The 22,500-nt window shown below is 48.8% G+C and overlaps 2 protein-coding genes across 5 annotated transcripts in view; one reads left to right on the top strand and one right to left on the bottom strand.

The window, feature by feature from the left end:
- smap1 (small ArfGAP 1) overlaps positions 1-16,182 on the top strand; it is a 105,380-nt gene extending 89,198 nt beyond the window's left edge. For all 4 annotated transcript variants that reach the window (XM_062519247.1, XM_062519250.1, XM_062519249.1 and 1 more), the window contains 3 exons: positions 5,047-5,278; positions 6,964-7,310; positions 14,512-16,182. In XM_062519247.1, the coding sequence (XP_062375231.1) occupies positions 5,047-5,278; positions 6,964-7,310; positions 14,512-14,646 (714 nt within the window). In that variant the 3' untranslated portion in view covers positions 14,647-16,182. The remainder of the gene's footprint in view (positions 1-5,046; positions 5,279-6,963; positions 7,311-14,511) is intronic.
- b3gat2 (beta-1,3-glucuronyltransferase 2 (glucuronosyltransferase S)) overlaps positions 16,172-22,500 on the bottom strand; it is a 19,663-nt gene continuing 13,334 nt past the window's right edge. Inside the window, exons 3-4 of the mRNA XM_062519251.1 lie at positions 21,472-21,620; positions 16,172-16,739 (exon numbers count right to left, since the gene is read on the bottom strand). Coding sequence (XP_062375235.1) covers positions 16,653-16,739; positions 21,472-21,620 — 236 coding nt within the window. The 3' untranslated portion in view covers positions 16,172-16,652. The remainder of the gene's footprint in view (positions 16,740-21,471; positions 21,621-22,500) is intronic.

Raw genomic sequence — 22,500 nt, 5'->3', positions numbered from 1 at the left:
GTGTGTGTGTGTGTGTGCGCGTGCTTGCATGCTTGATCATCCTTCATGTAAGGAAACTGAAGAAAGTGTTTGTATCTGAGGGATTTTTTTTTTACTTTACTTGCTTTACTTTAAGAGTGATGTTGGCTCTTGCATGTGTGAGTATGTGTACATCTGTGTGCTCTTGCGTCGTGTGTGTGTGTCCATGGCGTGTGTGTGCGGTCACAACAGCCTCTCAGGGGTTCAAAGGTCGCCGGCATCCATGGAGATTCCATCGGCTCGCATCGACATATTGATCCCCGGCCTGCGTCTCAGTAAGACACGTAATTATAATGATGTCCAGGGGTGACGGTCAGCATCTCCCCTCTCTCTCTCTCTCTCAGCACCGCGTCTCGGCGCGCTGCCCACAGGCCTGACAGAACGGGGCTATTGATGACCAACAGTGGCCTAGATGCTGTTTCTATGATGTGCGTATTAAATCTTTAAAGCCATATCAATGGCCGAAGCGGGACACTCTGTGGAGGGGGGGCGCGTGTTTGTGTGAGATCTATGTGCCTCTGTGTGTTCATAGAGAATGCGTGTGTGTGTGTGTGTGTTTGTTCGCTCGTGTCTACGTGTGAAGGTCACGTAAAATATAATGGGTGGAATTGTTCCCCGCAGGCATCTGCAAGAACACAGCCACCACACCAACACGTCTCTCTCTCTCTCTCTCTCTCTCTCTCTCTCTCTTCTTCTCTCTCTCTCTCTCTCTCTCTCTCTCTCTCTCTCTCTCTCTCTCTCTCTCTCTCTCTCTCTCTCTCTCTCTCTCTCTCTCTCTGTCTCTCTCCCCGTTTTTTAAATGCATTTCTGTTCTTCCTCCACGGATTTCTCAGTCTCATAGCGACTTGAACTAGATTAACACAGATCATACCAAAAATATGTACATGTAGAGATATATGCAGCCTTGAGGGGCAGTGTGTGTATGTGTGTCTCTCTACGTGTTTTACATGTTTGTGTGGGAGAGGGAGTGAAGAGTTTGTCTGCTTAGAGGAGTGCCACCAGAGTACTAATTATGTGTGTGGGCAGAGAATCTCACAAAGCTCTCCCTGTTACTCGGGAAACTGCGATACCCTCTGTGTGTGTGTGTGTGTGTGTGTGTGTGTGTGTGTGTGTGTGTGTGTGTGTGTGTGTGTGTGTGTGTGTGTGTGTGTGTGTGTGTGTGTGTGTGTGTGTGTGTGTGTGTGTGTGTGTGTGTGTGTGTGTGTGTGTGTGTGTGTGTGTGTGTGTGTGTGTGTGTGTGTGTGTGTGTTGTGTGTGAGGGGGAGGGAGGGAGTTTTGTGTGTGTGGTAAGAAGAAAGGGGGAAGAAGGGGAGAAGAGGAATAGAGGGATGGATGGAGGAGGGTAAGACGCTACTGTATCTAGCTGCTGCTGTGGCTCAATTGGTTTGTAGTCTTGGGGGTGGAGAGCACTCGGAAATTTATGAAGCTGTGTGAATGTCACCGGGAAATAGGTGCTCAGTGATGCTGTGTGTGTGTGTGTGTGTGTGTGTGTGTGTGTTGGGGGTCGGAGAATAGAGTATTCACAGCCCTGTGTGATTTGTGTGAACAGCGAAGGAGCCCAGTCTATTCTCCTGGCAGAAGAGTGTAAGTTTGTGTGTGTGTGTGTGTGTGTGTATGGGGGAAGGGTATGGGTAGAATATTCAGTGTGTGTGTGTGTGTGTGTGTGTGTACGCGTGTACCTCCACATCTGGTAACTGATATTCAGAATATTCATGGTGTTTGTGTGCGTCACTGTCAGTGTGCATCTGGGAGTTGATATGTGGAATATTCATGCTGTGAAGGAATAGCTGTATAATATTCAGTGTGTGTGTGTGTGTGTGTGTGTGTGTGTATCTGTGTTGAGAAATATGGAGTAATTTGGCGATATTCCATTTTTAATCCAAATATATCCGTGCGTACTGTATACAGTATTGTGTACTTTGGAACAGACGGAGACACTATCTCTCACTGCCAAACCAACTTAAGGACAAAAGAGTGTATTTCTCCGTCTCCCGTATCCCACAAGCCCCTTCCCCATGCATTATAGATGCTAATGCACATACGCCATCCCCCATACCATCAAGTCAGAGTTGTGTGTGTTTTCGTGCGCGCGCATGCACGTCTTTGTGTGTGTGCGCGCGTGTTTGTGCGCGTGTTTGTGCGCGTGCACATTGACACATTCACTAGTAAATCAGCTTGTTTTTATCAGGTGTTTGGAGCAGTCTTGGTCTTATCTTGCACAGCTACTGCACTGCGCTTATATATGTTGTGTAAGCTCAGCCTCCTATGGTCCATAAGCTTAGACACACACACACACACACACACACACACACTCACACACACACAGTTTCACCTGCATATCTTAAATCCATCTAGATGAGAAAAGAGAAGCCCTGTCCCCACCCCCAACCCTGTCTCCCTCTATCTCCTCTCCTCTCCTCTCCTCTCCTCCACCTTGCGCCCCCCACACCTGCACCGCTCTCTCCCCAGGGCGGGAGCTCTTTTTCTGGGCCTCTGATCAGCGCGGTGCCCATCCAGCCCTGGAGCTCCGGGGTTCTGACTGACGGAAAGACAGCGTTGCAGCTGCCCAAGTGTGACCGACGGCTCCCAGGCTTCTATCCTTTCATTTCTCACACATCCTCACACACACTCGCTCTCTCTCACGCACACACACACTCACACTCACACACACGCACACACACACACGCACATACTCTCTCACACTCACACACACATGCATACACACTCACACTCTCACACACACACACACACACACATGCACCAAACGCACACAAGCTTTTTTTTGTAAAACCCCGTCAATTTTTATTCATGAGTCCACACTAAACCCAGGCCTCTCTCCATGGAGGATTGCGTTCTTGTCTTGTGTTTTTCTTTCCCCTCCTCCCTCCTTCCCTCTGTCTCTCCCCCCCTCCCCTCCTCCTCCTCCCCCTCTCCCCCCCCTCCTCCTCCACCTCCTCGTCCTCCCTCGGTCTCCCCTCCATCATGTTTCCCATGCTACGCGGCGTCTGGAGTGAGTGTGTTTGTGCAAATGGATTGGTACACTAATCTATCTCATTGTTCTTCCCCATGTCATCTGCATCCTAATGCTTTTGCACGCTCCTTCCCTTCCTTCCCTCCTCATCTCTCTCCCTCTCTCTCTCTCTCCTCTCTCTCCCTCGCTCTCTCTCTCTCTCTATCTCTCAGCCGCATCCATCCCCCTTCTCTCCCCTTCCACTCTTCTTGTGCTCATATGATAAAGTGCCTAGAGAGAGAGAGAGAGAGAGAAGTGTATGATGTGTGTTTGTAATTACCTTTAGGCACTCACCCCCCCCCCCCCACACACACACACCCCCTGCACACACCCCTTGCACACACACACGTTCAGTATGCCGCCAAGCTGTGCTCGTTGCAGTCCCGGCACGGTGCAAATTTTATTTTATCGTGGAGCGCAGTCGCATAACTGCAGGGCACACTCCCGCCTCACGCCGAGCCTTAAACCACATTGGCCACACCAGTTAGCGCTGTACCGCCGCGCTAGCACAGTAGCGCTCGCTAGCGTAGCCGCAGAGCCCACCCCCAGTTTGCTTAATGCATCCTTTGGCACAGGGAGCCACCGCTTTCCTGCTGTGTTAGCAAAGCAGTCTGTACATTAACGTCATTTTCGGCATGATGTGCCAATGCTGTTGGCTAGCGTAGCATGCTGTATTTTAGCCGGCGGTAGCTTGCCTGTGCGCTAGCTGAAAAAAGCTGCAGCTTAAGCAGTTACTTGGGTGTCTGTAGCCATTCTTGGCTAGCATAGGATGCTGCGTTTAGCCAGGCCTAATGTTGCCATTGGCTGCCTTTAGCATGAGGTAGTGGAGCCCCCTAAACCCGCCATGGTGTTGTGCTGACTGGTGGCTCCTGTTGGCTGGGACTGCATCGCTAGCGTGGCTGGCCTGCTAGACCAAGCTGTTGCCTTAATTCGGGTCCCATCTGTCAGGATTGCGGCTCGCTGTCCGTCCGCGCGACTGTGTCGTCTCCGTCCGCGCGACTGTGTCGTCTCCGTCCGCGCGACTGTGTCGTCTCCGTCCGCGCAACTGTGTCGTCTCCGTCCGCTCCCGTGCCGTCTGGGGGCCTGTCCCGCAGCCGAAGCGGGAGTGTAATTAACGAGCGCGGGACTGACCTGGAGTCAGGTGTGCCGGTGTCGCTCGCTCGCTCGCTGCAGCACATGGGTCCAGAGCGCTGGTGCTATGCCTGGCCGGCCGCCCACCCGCCTGCTCGCTGGGCTCCACTCTACTCCACTCTACTCTACTCTGCTCTGCTCGGGACCCCCAGAGTGTTCAGCGCCACCAGCTGCTGCTTTTGTTTGCTCCAGCCTCCATAGCAGACCCCTGGAATGGAGCACACACTGCTGCAGGTGGTGTGAGACTGAAACCCATATCACACACAGACATGCACACGCACACGTCCAGTCTATTATACTAAGAAGATTTTGTCAGGCAGCACTCTGAAGAATAATTTTTTCAGCAATCGCATACGGTGTGTGTGTGTGTGTGTGTGTGTGTGTGTGTGTGTGTGTGTGTGTGTGTGTGTGTGTGTGTGTGTGTGCGCGTTGCTGCAACCGAGTGAACTCTGATGCATCCTCAGACATTCACCACAGCTGCAGACTAATTAATGTTATTTTTCCTTTTCCACGATGATAAAAGCTCCCCTTGTCTCTCTCTCTCTGTGTGTGTGTGTGTGTTTGTGTGAACCCCTGTGCGGCCCTCACTCATTTTGAGGGTGCGTTGAGATGTCCTTCAGACACATTTTCATCTCACCCATAATCTCCCTCATCACATGTAATGGCAGGGCATTAGTGTGTGCACCAGCAGATGTTGCGCCATTCAAATCTGCGCTTGTGGGTGTGCCTGTGAGTGTGAGGAATGTTATTGACAGATGTTTGATCATGTGTTTGACTATGTGATCCTGCACAAAGTGTGTGTGTGTGTGTGTGTGTGTGTGTGTGTGCACTGACAGATGTTCAGAGGTGATGACATTGACGACTCTCTCTCTCGTCCTCTCCACCAGGCCAGTTCCAGTAAAGCTCCAGGGGTCCCTGCGGCGGCGGCCGCTCCCGGTGCAGCGTCTGGGGCCGCGGCGGCGCCGGCCTCCTCCTCCCAGGGCGAGCTGGATCTGTTCAGCGAGGGCAGCGGCGGAGGCGGAGGCGGCAAGGCTGAGGACGCGGCCAAGAAGCCCCTCAGCAAGGACTCCATCCTCTCCCTGTACGGATCCAGCTCTGTGCCCCAACAGCCCACACAAGGTGACCAGCATCTCCTCCTCTCTCTATATCTATCTCTCTCTGTCTCTCTCTCTCTCCATCTCTTTCCCTCTCTCTCTCTGTCTCTCTTTCTATCTCTCTCCCTCTCCCTTTCCTTCCCTGCACTCATTCTCTTCTTCTGTCTTTGTTTGTGCTACTGATTTCAGTCTCAATCTCACTCTACTTCTCCTTCAATCTCAATCTCTCCACATCGTTTTTCCCCTTTGTCTCTATCACTTGCTTTCTTTCCTCCCCTCCCTCCCTCTCTCGTTCCTTGCGTACCACCCCCACCCCCCTTTCTCTCCTCCCTCCAGGATCCCTTGTCTGATTGGGTCATTTGCTCATAATTACATGTCATTATCCTCCCCGCCTGGGCTCACAATGGCCCATGTGACTCCCTCAAGCACCCTGCCGGAGTCGAGTGGATGCGCCCTGCGCTGTGTGGGTGTTCTCATTCACGCACCTGTGTGTGTGTGTGTCAGTGTGTGTGTGTGTCTGTGTGAGTGAGAGAGAGAGAATCAGAATCAGCTTGAGATAGAGAGATGGAGAGAGAAAGTGAGGGTGAGAGAGAGAGAGAGAGAGAGAGAGAGAGAGAGAGAGAGAGAGAGAGAGAGAGAGAGAGAGAGAGAGAGAGAGAGAGAGAGAGAGCAAAAGCAAGAGCAAGTGAGGCTGAGAGAGAGTGGGCGAGTGTATTTTAAGGTGTGTGTTAGGGACAGAAGGGTCATTGTGTGTTGCTGTTTTGGGCTGAAGTGCTGTTTGGCGAGTGTTTTGGGATGGAAGGGTGACGAGGGAGTATTTTAAGTGTGTGTGTGTGTTTGTGTGTGTGTGCGTGCGTGTGTGTGTGTGTGTGTGGGGGGGGGGTTGGTGAGGTACAGACCTTTTTTAATGGCTAGATTAATAATTCAAACAGTGCCTACTTCAGCACTCTGATTCTGCTGAACGGGGTTTAAACCTGCCTGGGAGATGGAGAAGAGAGAGAGAGGGAAGGAAAGAAAGAAAGAGGGAGGGAGGGAGGGAGAGAGAGAAAGAGAAAGTGAGAGACAGACATAGAGAGAGAGAGAGAGAGAGGGCACTCATCTGCGCCACTTCGCCTTCAAACAGGACATTTTCCCCCAAAGTTCAAAGCGTTGCCATCTCCTCCTCAGCAGGCCTGGCTGGCTCTTAATAAGGCCTTTCATCGTGCCCACCTCGACATCTTCCCCCCTCTCTCCCCCTCTCCCCCTCTCTTCCTCTCCTCTCCTCTCTCTGCATCCGCCCCTCCATCTCTTTAAGTGAGTCATTCAGCTGACAGCAAGGCTTGACACCTTACTGCAGCGCTCCACTTCCTGTGTGTGTGTGTGTGTGTGTGTGTGTGTGTGCGCACGCATGCGTGTGTGCACACTTTTTGTCTGCATCTATTTCTTAGCGTGACACCTTATATTCTGCTGAGATGCCCTGCTTGAGGTGTAATTTTCCTGAATTATTCAAGCATTGAAGGTGTGTGTGTATGTGTGTGTGTGTGTGTGTGTGTGTGTGTGTGTGTGTGTGTGTGTGCTTGACTGTTGGTGTGTGAGAGCAATTGTTCATCCATAACATGATACCGATCATGCTGCTAATATGTTAAGTTATTACCATTCAACCATTAAAGATCCTGTTCCCTGTGTGTGTGTGTGTGTGTGTGTGTGTGTGTGCCATTTCTCCTCCCCCAGCTGCCATGTTCATGGGCGCGTCTCAGATGCAGTTCCCCGCGCAGCCGCCCGCCAACTTCCAGGCCTTCCCGGGCATGGGCGGCGCCATGCCCCCCACCACCATGATGGGCGCCGTGATGGGCCAGGGCGCCGCCCCGGCCGCCATGATGGGCCAGAACGCCACCGGCATGATGGTGGGCATGACCATGCCCAACGGCTTCATGGGCGGCGCCCAGCCCGCCGGCGTGATGGGACTGGCCCCCGGCATGATGGGAGCGCAGCCGGGCGGCATGCCGGCGGGCGTGGTGCCGCCCCAGAACATGTACGCCATGCAGCCCGGACAGCAGCCCCAGTGGAACATGGCACAGGTGAGACACTCGAGAGGAAGAGACAAGAGGTGGATGGACATGGGGAATAGGAAGAGGTGGGGAGAGATGAACAGGTGGTAAGGGAAGATACTCAAGAAATGAATGGACATGGGGCTTAAGGGAAGAGATGGAGATAGATAAACTGATAAGCAGATGGAAAAGCAGGTAGATGGATAGATACAAAATACATGGATAGATAGATAGATAGATAGATAGATAGATAGATAGATAGATAGATGGATGGATGGATGGATGGATGGATGGATAGATAGATAGATAGATAGATAGATAGATAGATAGATAGATAGATAGATAGATAGATAGATAGATAGATAGATAGATAGATAGATAGATAGATAGATAGATAGATAGATAGATAGATAGATAGATAGATAGATAGATAGATAGATAGATAGATAGATAGATAGATAGATAGATAGATAGATAGATGGATGGATGGATGGATGGATGGATGGATGGATGGATAGATGGATGGATAGATGGATAGATGGATAGATGGATAGATGGATAGATAGATGGATAGATAGATGGATAGATAGATAGATGGATAGATAGAATAATACATGGATAGATAGATAGATAGATAGATGGATAGATAGATAGATGGATAGATAGATAGAAAAATACATAGATAGATAGCTGGAAAGATAGATAGATAGAAAAATACATAGATAGATAGCTGGAAAGATAGATAGATAGAAAAATATATGGATAGATAGATGGATAGCTGCATAGATAGATAGATAGATAGATATCAATGGATACATAGACCGACCGATAGATGGCTACATGGCTGGATAGATGTCAACAGATGGAGATTGAGCAGATGCAGATGCCTGGTCCTCAGTGCGTTATCTCAGTGGAGGAGCGCGGCTACTGTAATGGCTGCCGTCTCCATCGCGCCTCTCCACCTATCACGCTGTCTGTGAGCGGATGATTAGACACGTCACCTGCGTACTCAAGACGAGGGGGGGGGGGGTGATGAGGCTTCCCGCGGAAGTCCTTTCACAGGAATCGTCGCTGCTGAAAAAGACGAGCGCAGAGAGAACGTGCTTTCTTTAATGCGCCTGTGTTCGTTTGCTTTCCTTCATTATTCCTTCATAGCAGTGGCTGACTTCAGCTCACGTTTTGGTGTTTCATTCTTATTGGTTTTTTTTTTTTTATCTTTTCATCAGAGGCAGACAAGTGTAGTGTGAATGTGTTCTCCTAAGTACTAGAGAGCTTTGCATCGCCAAATAAATTTCCCTCATTTGGGACCATTAGGCTGCTGCTACAGCCGCGGTGAAGATCAATCATTGATCTTGAGTGTTGTGTCCATTCTCGGTCACTCGCTGGGTCCTCCTCCTGTCCACTTATTAGCACTTGTGTTCTTGTCCCTTGTTATTCCTCCCGCTGTGTCCTCTCTCCATCTCTGCTGTCTTCCGGCAGTTTCTTTTCCTCTGCTTACTGCTGTCACCATCAGCTCGTGTTCCCTTCATCCTCCTTTAGCATGTCCTCTCTCAGTGATGTCTGAATGCTGTTTGGGTGTCCGTCTGTTTGTGTGTATGTTTGCATGTCTGCTTGTGCAAATATCTGTGCCTCTGTATCCGTTTACATTTACGTAGATGTTGCGGCAGGCAGGGTATGAGTGTGTGTGTGCGTGTGTGTGCATGCATATGACTTTTCTGTCAGCAAGAATATATATGCATGGGTGTGTGTGTGTGTGTGTGTGTGTGTGTGTGTGTGTGTGTGTGTGTGTGTGTGTGTGTGTTAGAGAGAGCGAGGCAGTGGGGAGTCTGGAGGTTAGGGAGCCAGCGCCCCCGGCCCACAGGAGGTTAATTACACATCATAAATCAATGTACAGCAGCACCTCTCCCTCTGTAATTAAACGCCTGCTCCCTCTCACTCTCCATCTCCTTCTCCGTCTCCGTCTTTGGCTCCTAGCACCGCCTCTGCAGCTCGGCGCAGCACAGCCTCCAGTTTAGTGCCTTCAGCGACACCCTTCACCCCAGCGCTGCCTTAAAGAGAAGAGGGGGGTTAGGCTAGGTTAGGCAGGCAGCCCGGTGCGCTGCCGCTACGCTAACAGTGTCCCTTTTATCTCTGTTTACAGGCTGTTTTTTGTTTGTTTATTTGTTTGCCTCCTTCTTTGGTTTTAGTTTTTTTGTTGTTGTTTTTTTTTTCACATCTCCTCTGTGTTTTTGTCTTTGTATTGGGGGCGCTTTGTTGTTTCGTGTGCTGCACCTTTCTTGTGGATCATTGCAGGTAGATTCCCCCCCTTTGTCGAGGTGGTGGTGGGTGTAAAAACTTGTGCCGAGTTTCTCGTGCAGACTTGGTGATTTGTTCAAAGAGGGGGTGTGAAATTCTCTGGAGATGTGTTTTCTGCGTGTGGCAAGATTTGGTTGGAGGAGCTGCAGGTGGTGCTGAGGGGTAAGGTGGCGTCGTGCGGAATCTTCCGGGCTCTCACAGGAGTTGACAGAGCAGGATTACATAAAGAATTGGTGTCGGGTGTTTTTGTGCTCCAACACCTAACTGGTATGGATAAAGTTTCCACGTCTGCCCACAGACAAGAACTCACGACCATAACCTATTTCTATCTTTGGTCTTGAGTGGAAAAAAATCCAGGACTGAAAGCTCACATTTCCCAAACTGTCGGCCTTTTTGTGGATTAATGCTGATGGATTGGTTCTCCGTGCCAGGGTAAAGTTGAGCGACTCTAAATCACTCGCAACAAGGGAAGAGGCAGCATTTGTCTGCTTGTCTTGTGCGTATTTCACTCAAGTTAAAGATAATGAGCGATAAACCCATTTACATTTCAGTAATTGTAATGGCATTACTTAATTTGAGAAGATGATTAAGAACATGTCTGTTACTACCAGAAGTAGGCAAATAACTTTACTTTATAACACTCTCTACACTGGTTGACACCTTGGCGCTAAGCCGAAACGCGTCTGTGCAATAAAACACGTGTATATGCAAAGTGCGGCCTTTTTTCTGTTCTGCGTTAACTTACTGTATAAGGGCCCCAGCCGTGGCGCAACTGGCTGGGGCACCTGCATCGCACGCCGGAGACCCGGGTTCGATTCCCGCCCCGTGGTCCTTTCCGGATCCCACCCCAACTCTCTCTCCCACCCGCTTCCTGTCATTCTCTCTACTGTCCTGTCCAATTAAAGGCATAAAAAGGCCAAAAAATAACCTTAAAAATTATTTTTAAAAAAACTTACTGTATAAGTTTGGCCTAGCACTCTGAAAAGAAACACGAGAGACTGAGTGAAGCCTGCTCCTAGCATGCAATATAGGTAGACTATTGGAGCCATTTGGATTGTAGCGCAGGGCCTGAGTACAAGAGCTGTACTGGGTTAGATTGATGCAGTTTGTAGTGGATAAAGCGTCTGTCTTCATCAGTAGTGCCACGCTGTTGCTAACTCACCTTAACTCATCTTGGTAACAGCATAAAGCTCATCAGGATGGAAAAGGTCTCTCTGTCGCGCTCTCTCTCTCTCTCTCTCTCTCTCTCTTCTCCTCCTCTTCAATCTGCTTTGCATCATCACACTCTATCTCAAGCTCCTTCTCTCCTTTTGTTCTCTCTCTCTCGTTCCCTCCCTCTCTTCTCTCACTCCTCTCTTATTCTGCCCCCTCTCTCTCTCTCTCTCGGAGCACACGCTGTCTCACTTGCGCATGGAAGCTCTTCACGCTCACATATCACACTCACCTGTCTGTGTGAAGAGAACAGAGTAATTACCAGACTTTCTCTCTCTCTCTCTCTCTCTCTCTCTCTCTCTCTCTCTCTCTCTGTCTATACACCATATCAAAACAGCCCGGGGCTTCATTGTGTGTTTATGCATGCGTAAGTGTAGGAGGGAATATATGCTCTATGAGAGTCTGTCAACCTGTAGACAGACAGAGTATGAGAGTACGAGAGAGAGAGAAACGGCACACTGGAGAATGTTTGCTCCCACACACAATGGATGGCAACACGGTACCGACGAGATATTCCACGCTGGGCTGTTCCGTGCTGTTCCGTACCGTTCCGTGCTGTGTCGAGTGTGTTATGGTTATGAAGAATGGGCTGGAGTTAATGAGAATGAGTCTGCCGCTCGCTCTGATACTGCTGCTGATGCACTCTGACTCAAGGCAGCCATTAGATGCTGTGTGTGTGTGTGTGTGTGTGTGTGTGTGTGTGTGTGTGTGTGTGTGTGTGTGTGTGTGTGAGCGTGAGCGTGGGACGCTTAGTGCCCCGAGCCACGCTGAATAAATGGCCCAGACGCGCTGATGAGGCGGACGGTCCAGCTGAAGGAGCACTGGGCCGCCTCGGCCTCACTGCCCACAGGCACCACGGAGACATGGAGGGAGATGGAGGACAAGAGAGAGAGGGATGGAGAGGGAAGATGAAAGAGAGAGTTCAGGAAGCGGAAGACTGACTTCCTTTATTACCAATAACATAGAAAAACAATACAAAATCCAGACATACTCAGGGACAAGATTGTTTGTTGCTTTTGCTGTCGTTTAGGGCCTTGTGATTTCTTTCCTCTCATCAACTTGATCACTTTAATGGTTTTCAAAACATCCCACTAAAGGACTGCTGTTGAAAACCAGCCAGCTGGCCAACACCGGTACATTTTATAGAAATCAAATCAATGCTTATAAATAAGGGCCGATGAAATGAAATGAGAAATTTGAGCACAAAGAGAAGAAAAACCCTCACAGAAAGAAAGGGAGTCTAAGCCAGAGAGGGAGATGTAGAGAGAGAGGGAGATGTGGAGAGAGAAGGAGATGGAGACAGAGAGATGAGGAGAGAGAGGGATGAAGAGAGAGGGAGAGATGTGGAGAGGCAGTGAGAGGGCTAGATATGGATGGAGCGTGTGACGCATGCAGAGGTGGTGAAAAGCTGCGTAGCCGGGTTCTAAAGAGAGCAGTGGGGAGATGCAGAGGTGGTCGGATAATGACAGGGAGAGGATGGACCGACAGAGAGAGAGAGAGAGAGATGGAGGGGGGAAGAGAGGGAGGGAGAGAGAGAGAATTGAAAAGAGAATGACGTCGGGAGTCTGAAAAAGGGGTGACACCCACAGAAAAGCGAGAGGAGGTGGGAGCGGGAGGAAGAAAGGCGATCGCTTGGGCAAGCACTTCTCGGACTGCTGCGTGGGCACTCCCAGGGCTTTTTTAGACGGAGGGGAGGAGGAGGAGGAGGAGGAGGAGGAGGAGGGCGATGGAGAGGGGAGGAGGACAGAGAGAAGGTGCTGAGTGGTCCAGGCACACGCAGCACAAAAACACGCACACGCCGCCAAACAGAGAAGGCAGATTTTGTCACTGTCTATAAACTTCCTCTCTTCTGAGTGTACAAAAGTATACTCCTCTTCTGAGTATGTACTAAAATACAGCATACTCTTCTCTTGAATATGCACTAAAATGCAGCCTGTTCCTCTTTTGAATATGCTCTAAATTACAGCATACTTTTCTTTCGAATATACACTAAAATACAGCATACTTCTCCCTTGAATATGCACTAAATACAGCATACTCTTCTCTCTTGAATATGCACTAAATACAGCATATTCCTCTCTCTTGAATATGCACTAAATACAGCATACTCTTCTCTCTTGAATATGCACTAAATACAGCATACTCCTCTCTCTTGAATATGCACTAAATCCAGCATACTCTTCCCTCTTGAATATGCACTAAATTGCATCGCACGTCTCTCTTTTGAATGTAAATGTAAATGCTATTCACAAGGGTTAAAGTTTGATGGTGTGGTGATGGACTGATTTGATCAGCACCTGCCAGGTTGCACTTGGCTCCTCTTTCTGAATGTGATGTCGTGCACCTGAGTCGGCAGGTGTGGGCTTTTTATCAGTCAGATGCTATCAGACTCTGCCTGGATTCTGTTTCCGTTGTCACCTTTTTTTTTTTTTCAATGTCGGAAGTTTTCAAGGCGAGTTTGGAGGGTTTTTAGGATTCTCCAGGAATGTTTTTTCTTGAGTGGGGAGAGTGGGTTACTATTCAGGGCAGAACGGGTGAACGAGTGAGAGAGAGAGAAGAGAAATTTCAGACGCTTTTAGCAGACGGAGAGAAAGATGTGACGTGACGAGACGGAGATGGAGAAAGACAGAGTGCAAGAGAAAGAGAGAGCGCATGCAGATAGGGAAGAGGGTATGAAGTGAAAGAAACCCTTTTTTCACATCTCGGATGGGAAAACAGAGAGAGGGGGGAGGAGAGAGAAGCGACAGGAGAGCAGTTTAAAAGTAGATGGAGGTTCGAAGAGCGAGAGAGAGAGAGAGAGAGAAAACAGGGGGCAGAGAGAGGGCGGCGGAGGGGGGACTAAAAGGCAGGGCTGGCTGGAGACGGAGGAGGAGAGAGATGCAGAGGGATGGGAGAACTAATGGAATGTCGGGTGGGCTGCACACAGCGTGCTGACTCCCTGTAAACACACCGAATGAGATTTGTTCTCCTCTGTACACACACACACACACACACACACACACACACACACACACACACACACACACACACACACACACACACACACACACACACAACACACACACCCCGTGCGTGTGTGAGCTACCAGTTGATGTCTGTATCTTTAGCGTCTGCTTGTTCCAGACTCTTCTACAAGCTGTTGGCATCCATTGTGTTGGAGAGCAAACATGCTTGTGTGTGTGTATCTTTTCTCCGGCTCTCCTCTGCCGGTGGGTTGGTGCGTTAATACGCTGCCATGCCCTCACTTCCCCCTCTCATCCCTGCTCTAACGAGTCTATCTGTCTGCCTGCTTGGGTGCTTGTCTACCTTTACTGATCAAAGGGAGTGATGTCTGCACCTAACAGTAAGTAGCTTTAGATGAAAGTGCCTGAATTATTGACTCAATATGACTCCTTCTCTCTCTCTCTCTCCCCGCCTTCTATCTTTCTCCTCTCTTCGTCCCTCTCTCTTCTCTTTCTGCCTCTGTCCTCTCATTCTCTCTCCCCACTCGTTCTCTCCTCCCCTCATTCTCTCTCTCCCCCCTCATTCTCTCTCTCCTCTCTTTCTCCCTCTGCCCTTTTGTTCTCCTTCTCCTTGTTTTCTCTCCTGTTTTCCTCTCTGTTGTGATCCTTGTGATCGCTATCCTCCTCTTCCATCACTCTTCTCCTCTCTCCCTCTCTCTCTCCCTCTCCCTCTCTCTCTCTCTCTCTCTCTCCCTCTCCCTCTCTCTCTCTCCCTCCATCAGATGAACCAGCAGATGACCGGCATGAGCCTGAATGGCTCCGGAGCGCCCATGTCGTTCGCCCAGCCCGGGGCCCCCATGGGCGGCTGGGTGGGCCCCCCCTCCGGCCAGACCCTCAGCACCCAGCTCTGGAAGTGAGCGCACTGGCAAGGGATGGAGGGAGTAAAGAGACCGAAGAGAAGAGAAGTGAATTGAAGAGCGAGGGGGAGGATGGAGAGAGAGAGAGAGAGAGGGGAAGAGCAGAAGAGGCTGTATGGACACACTCCTCCCTCCTCCTCTTCGGCTGTCCATCTTTTTTTCTTCATCTCGGCGAGTGTTGTATCCATGTACTGTTATATTTCCTCTACTTTCCAACCATTACTACTCTGGAGAATATCAACTCTACCTGCTCAACCCTGTGTATGTATGGAGTGGTTAGAGTGTACAGGTATAACGCAGACTGGCAGCTTTTTGTCCGTCTTATTTGCGAAATAATAGTTTTTTTTTCTTCTTCTACTTCTTTTTTTATTTCTATTTTTTTTCTTTTCGTTAAAGGAAAACATATCAGCGAAGAGAAGAAAAAAAAGCTGCTGGACCAATTATACAAGCATCTAATATATCATTACCAAAATCGATAGTGAGTAAATAGTATTTAAATGGCTGAGACTTGGCTATCATGTTCGTGAAACCCGACTCCTTTCCGCTCCCAAGCCCTTGTGTATACAGCTCTCCCCCCCATGGTCCTGTAGCAGGTATCGTATGAGCCCATGTTCTGTATGTAATTAGTATACGGTAGAGATCCAACCCCTCCAGACATCCCCATCAGCCCTCCACCCAGATCCATCAACATGCCCCTCCACCCAAACCTCCACCCAACGTGGCTCCGGCTCCCAGACAAAAGCCCTCCTCATAACTGTGGTGTTTTATTATGTGCATTACAGAGAAGCACAGCTAGCAAGAGGCTAATAAACCTGGACGACTCCACGAGACAGACAGTAGTCACACACACGCACACACACACACACACACACGTTAAATTAACATTTCAAGTAAATAATAAATAAATAAGGACTCTTGAGGATGGTGACATTTTAAAAGAGTTTGGTGGGGGGGGGGGTAGTAAGGTCTAGTTGTTATTAAGAATATATGGGCTAGAAGAATGTATGTGATGGAAAGAGATATTTTTAACAGAAAATGAATAAACAAACTAACAAACTGGAATTCAATTCAAGAAACGGCAACAGACACACACACACACACACACACACACACACACACACACACACACACACACACACACACAGGCTTACGGACACAAGAGCCTAGATGGCGGTAGCAGAGCTCACAGTCCACATAGACAGACAGGGTCACTCTGCGGTGCAATAATGTGAGAACACACACACACACACACACACACACACACACACAGAAACACACTCACACTGTCGTCCTCCAGGTTTATCTCTATAATGTGTTTACATTTTCTGGTGCCTAGTACAGAGAAAAAAAAATGGTATTTCCGTGCATTAAACAGTGAATAGCCATGAACTATAGTGTGATCATTTTGTCTGAAGACTCATTTATTGTAAAGTTTTTGTTTTTTTCTTTTCTTTTAATTTGTTTTCCTTTTTCTTCTGGCTTTTAAGAGGGTCGTTTGGAATAAAGACAGTTGTACTCCTTGGGTTTGTCCCTGTAGTTTTGGGTTAAGTTTGTGATTTGCAGCTGAAACAGTCTTTTATTCAACAGGTCATTCACAGGCAGAAGTGTATCGTGTGTGTGTGTGTCTGTGTGTGTGTGTGTGTGTGTGTGTGTGTGTGTGTGTGTGTGTGTGTGTACGTGTACCCTTGCAAAGATCAGCTATCAAAGGTACAGAGCGCTAGAGCTGCTGAGGTTGTTAAGGTCAGACCTCCACACGTGAGGTACGCATGAGCCAATGACGACAAAGTGCAGTCCTCCTGGGCCCAATCACCGGCCAGACAGGCAAAAGAATGCGGGTCAGTGAATAGTTCTAATGTTCTTATTAGTCCTGACACCTGTCTCCTTTTTTTTTTTTTTTTTTTTGTATTTCAAGTTATCCATGTAAGAGTGGCCACTTTTGTTCCACGTCCAGAGGGTTCCAATAACCGGTCCAGCCAATGGCCTCGGGTCCTAGGTGACTTCTCCGTCTAAACCTCGATGTGGACGGTATCCTGGTGATGCTTGGGCTCGTTGCCCAGGTTCACTTTCTCGGTGCGAGTGTGCCACACCAGGACCTGCCAGGGACGGGAAGAGAGAGCGAGTGAGAAAGAGAGAGAGAGAGAGAGAGAGGAGTCTTTGAAACAGCTCACATAAAAGACCTATTGTGCTCTGCGCACAAAGCAATACTCAGAGGCAGCCCTGGCCTGTGTGAATGTGCCAGTGCATAGAACAGCCTTAGGAGGCGGAGAGGGGGAGACTTGAAACCAGCTCAATGTGTTGCGGTAGGAGGTGTTTTATATGAAAGCTAGACACCCAGTTCAGCTCTCAATACATCTTAACTTTGTAAGGTTTTTAGTAGGTTTGGCTGATTGCAAATGTCTGAGGCGTTTATCAAGGTTACTGCTTTGGCCGTTTCATACTTCATAGCAAACACAATAATAAGGAGTGCATCTTATTAATATAAAAATGGAAATGCACTGAAAATAATAATGGAAAGCTATCATGCAAGGCTACCTCATTTGCTGAAGCATTCAGCTATTTATATTATGGTGTGACCTATAGTCTTATTAACAAGGTTTAATCCAATCCATTGGTCTTTCTACATTTTGGGGTATTTTAACCATGACCTTGGTGCATTTTGTCCAATGCCCCACTGGTTTTGCTACACGAGCTTTTAATAGTGTGTGTACAACCCTGTCCCATTTCATTGCTCCCCTGAATGCTGCTGGGGGGGGAGCAGCCTGCCCTGAGCACTCCGACTTTGTCAGTGCGGCTTCTCTCAGGTGTGACGTGTCACATCCCGAACACATGGCCGTGTTAATTGGTTCGTTTTGCATATCTAACTGGACTAATTCGGTGGGAACTGAAGCATGGCCCTCGGAGGTTGGGGGGAGTCGGGGGAGGGTTCGCTTAAAAACCGGTCTGATTGCCACAGGGGCGCTCGAAGGATGTTCTAAACGTTGTTCCACCCGGCTCGCACGCAAGCTGGTGGTTTCTCGGGAGGCAATTTGGTGAACAACAATCAAGCATATCATCGCCGTGGGTTTTAAAAAACTCCGTTTTGCACCTTTCATCCATCTGCTGGTAATCCCAATGCATCCTCTCCCTATCCTTAACCCCCACCCCCTTCCCTGATTCACACTCTCCTCTCCCTCTCTCGTTCGTGTCCCGGGTGAGCACTTCATGGCCAACGTCCCACACCAGCTCCTGACGGAGGGGGATAAGGGAACAGCTCCAGGCTGCGAATACCAGAATGTACGGTACATCCGCCACACGTTGGCCTGCGCGATAAACGAGAGCCGCCATGGCAGAAAAGCCCAAGAGACGTGGTGGAAAAAGTGAAGGAGTGTTTGAAGGATTTCGGTAGAGTTAACTTTTTTGTTTAATCGGTGGTGTGTTTTGCATTGTAAATCAGTTTACAAGTTGCTATTTGCACAGGTGTGTGGGGGGGAGGGGGTACCACACTCTTAAAATGAATGTGTCGGAAACAACACATTCTGCTGTTACCTATTTGGACAACACAGTGTTATTTTCAACACATATGGTGTAACAAATAACAAAAGCAATGTGTTGGAAACAACACAAACTGTGTTGTCCTTAGATAAACACATTCATGTGTTATTTCCATTCCAACAACCTGTTTGAGAGTGCAGTTGAGACTGACTTGAATTTAGAATTAATCACCAGTGGACTCTGATGGACCCTAACAAGTGGCAGTGAGATTAAAACACTGTGCCACTTACTCACTCAGCCTGGCTCATGATTCCACAAACAAATTAAGAAGAGTAGGCTATTCCCCTACTAGGCTTGCTCAGTCGACCTACTGGGGGTGGGGTGTTTGGCAGATTGGCCCCTACATGCACAAAGCGCAGCACACTCCTCCGAGTCAGACCCTGTGGCCTCCGATTCATCATAAATGTGGTAGAGGTGTGACAAAATAAGTGGTGGGAATTCAGCACTGGACAGCGACCGACCAGTGCTATTGAAACTAGTTGGGCATGCAATGGGCGTAGCACCGTTTCCTACTAGATATTCAAATGCAGGTGTTATTTAGAGAGGGAGGACGTTCCTACCCTGTTTATTTCCATAGCACATGCAAGGCTAATGTAATTCAGCCAAGAAATCGGTGGACGGTCACCATTTTTAAAAACGGGATCTAACATGTGCATGGTTGGGATGGTTGGGCTGGTTGAGCTTGCCATTTCAAAATGTGGACAATCAACTGGTCTACATGGACAGCATACTTTGTAGATTGTCTGATATTCCTTACAGGAAATGGTCAGCTCAACCACCAATCCACATGAAGAAAATAAGTTGCAGCCACTGGTACACCTGATTGGCTTGGTTGTGAAAATATGGGCAAAAGTGAGCAAATGTTAGACACCACTTTAAAAAAATTGCTAATGCTAACCCTTAAAATCTTGACCTCCCCTTGCTATCCCCCAGTTGTGTCTTTGTACTACCTCAATGATCCCACCACCATACTACCACCACCACCACCACCTTATTAGAGGCTTTACAGATTGTGGTGTTTTGAAGAGAGTCCCATTAGGAAACCTTTGGAAGGTCTACCAGAGTGAGACTACTGGCTTGATGATGCACTTGTCAGTGCTGCTGAGAGTTTGATGGGCATTTAAAGACGCGTGTGTGTGAGGGGATATTGATTGTTGACAGGAGGAGATGGGGGGGGGGGGGGTTGATGGTTTGTTGGGGGGTTTGCCCTGGAGGCCTGTAGAGGGCTAGGCTATGCTGGGAGCTGAAGCATGCTGGCTTGGGTCGAGAGGCAGACTGACGCTAACAAGGAGGAGAGACACTGCTTCACTCTGGCAACTCCTAAATAAGCCCTGTTCTCTCTCTTTCTTGCTCTCTCCCTCTCCCTCATTCTCTCCCCCTTGTCTCATTCTCTTTCTTTCTTGCTCTCTCTCTCTCATTCTCTCTCTCTCCCCTCTCTCTCTCTCTCCCTCCCCTCTCTCTCTCTGTTATTCATTTCCTCTGTTTAATAAGTTCTCTCTTGTTTCCTTCCCCTCTTCTCTCCTGCCTGTCTCTCCCAGTCAGTCATTCTATTTATTCACCCAACACAACACCTCCACTGTACCCCCCTCATCCACCCGACTCTCCTGTTCCTTGCCTATCGTTCCAACTCATCCCTCCTGATTCCTCATCAGTCTGACTCACTCCCCTAAAAGAGAAGAGAGGGGGGGGGGCTGCTACTGTCATCCTAACAACAAGAGGGGCTTATATGTCCTCCTCCTGCACTGATGCATTCTGGGAGCTGGCCACATTGTGACTCAGGAGCTGTCCGGCGTACGGATGAGGGGTCTGGAATGAAGCGAGAGGACGGGGCGGCGAGGACAGGGGTGAGCGAGCAAGCCGCTTAAATCTTTCTGAGAGGTTTGACCTTTCCTAAAGGCTTGCCTGGCCACCGGCCAGGGGGCTTTCTGCGCATTCATAACGTGTAGCTTTGTGTTAAAGACATGGGCAGAGTAAGTAGAACTCAGCAGCTCCTTCCTCGGGTTTGTGGAAGTTTTGAAATGATGAGGACATGCATCGGCATCCAAATGCTATTCATCAGACATAACATTTTAGAATTCTGTCAGGGAGATGGTTGGGGGGGGGGGTGTCTGGGGGGGACACCTATGAGAAACTGGTTAATATCTGTGCGGCGTTGTGCATAGTCAGATAATGGATCCTTCATTATGCGTCTCTTGTAGGCCTTTCTGTGAGACGTATGTCCTCCTCGCTACAGGAAGGGGTGATTGGTGATTCTGTCAGCCCGGCTAATAGTCACTATTAATAACGGCACTGGCATGGCCATTAGGATAATTGGGTGATAATGATGATCTGGGTGAGGACGACACAGCAGGCAGAGGAAGGGAAGCCGGAATCCACTGAATATCATCACGGCTGAGGAGGGGGAGATGAGAGGCGCTCTGAGCCAGCCAGGTAAGTGGGCAGACAGACAGACAGACAGACAGAGAGACAGACGGGTACGCGGTGGAGAGGTACGGTCCTCCACTCAGACCCCCCCACCAATTGGACCCTGGAGCACAGAGGCGGACGAACTGACCCCGGGACTGATACTCCGTCACTAACTACCCTCGGGCACTCGCCGACGTGACCAGACTCTCTATGGCGGTCAGACAGCCGAAAGGACATAAAGTAGACAACCACTAAGATTTTTTTTTTTACTCAAGGGAATGGGGCCAGAGGGAGAGGGGGTGGGCGGTGGTTGGGCATTTTTTATTACATACTTTCCATTCCTCAAAGTGAGACTGAAAGCTGTTGTTAAAATACAGGGCAAGATAAAAACACAATATGGGACAGGCTAAATAAGGCGACACAGACTGAAATACAGGACAGTGTCTGGGAAAAAGAGAGCACCTGGTCACCTTCAGCTCTGGCACACATAGCAAGATGTTTATGATTCTGTGGCTCTGACCTTACTTAAGAGTATTTTTATTTAAAGTAGTAATTTCTAGTTTTTTGTTTTACTTAAAAGTGTGTCATTTTACCATCAATAAATCACCTATTTATTTCGCCATGTGGCGCCTAACATAGCCACTAATCATACTGACATACAGGCTTTAACATGCTGTTTCACATTACTTGCTACAACTGAATATGAAGACTTCTCATTGATTAACATAACCTGGTACATAATTTAACACCCCCGTGCCCTGAATTAAAATTTCAGCATAGTATTTGAGAATATCTTCACATGGCTATTGATTACTGCTGCGTGGTTAGGCATGCAAAATGGATGTTATAAGGCAATCTGGCCCATTTTGAAGGACGTGCCATACACACCTTTGTGCAGTTGTTGGCCTTTGGCTCCAGATCCTCCACTTTGGTGATCTGTTTGAGGAAGTCGGACTCCTGCATGCCTGGCTTTGCTCCGCGGCGTTTGAACTGAGCTCTTGGGTTGGACAGAATCACATGCAGGTTCACTGCAAATCCTGTAAGAAGGAATCAGACGACCAGGCTTTAATACAACTAATCAATATATTTACTTGTATATTTATACATTTACCACAGTTTTTATCCAAAGCAACTTCGATACATATGTATAGTTTATCAGTATATGTGTTTCCTGAGAATGTCGACTACTATAACCACAGTGTTCTACCACTTGAGCTACATGATCCACAATCCTTTATATTGTTGGCCAGGACGTACTGTCCAACTTTTCAATGACACACCTCCTTTAAAGTACAAATAAATAAGAGCTTTTATGCTCCCACGCAGGCTTTCATGCACCAGCATGCACCAGCATACGCTTCTACGGTACACACACACACACACACACACACACACACAAACACACACAAAAAAAGAGGCTGCCCCGGGGGTCAATTAAAGCAGGTTGGGCCTCGTGTACTTGAGGTATGTGGGCCAGTGTGGGAGTTGTGTGTGTAGCCTCCTCGCCGATGTTCACGCTTCCCTCGGCTAGCATCTCACCCCTTGTGGCAGCGCAGGGGCTCTATGTGACTGTGGGGAATATCGTCTTGGAGTTTTGCGCGCCTTTGCGTCTCCGTCATTGGCTGTTTTCTAGGACGCCTCTGCCCCTGCCGGCCCGAAATCGAAGCCACCTGGGCTTCACCTAACCCCCGCTGAGAGAAGATCTAAATACGGCTGCCTGGAAAGAGGAAGGGCCCCAGTCCGCTAACAAGGTCTTCACAGTTCCCCTCATAAACACCTCCCTCTCTCTCCCTCTCTCTCACTCACTCGCTCTCTCTCTCCCTCTCTCTCACTCCCTCTCTCGCACTCACTCGCTTGCACACTCTCTCTCTCTCTCCCTCTCTCTCTAGACAGTCCTGCAGCTCTTCCTCTCAGAGA

Source organism: Sardina pilchardus, chromosome 18 (genome assembly GCF_963854185.1).
Source record: "Sardina pilchardus chromosome 18, fSarPil1.1, whole genome shotgun sequence".
Taxonomy (NCBI): Eukaryota; Metazoa; Chordata; class Actinopteri; order Clupeiformes; family Clupeidae; genus Sardina; species Sardina pilchardus.
The sequence above is the reverse complement of the archived record's forward strand: the minus strand, read 5'-3'. Positions and strand labels throughout refer to the sequence as shown.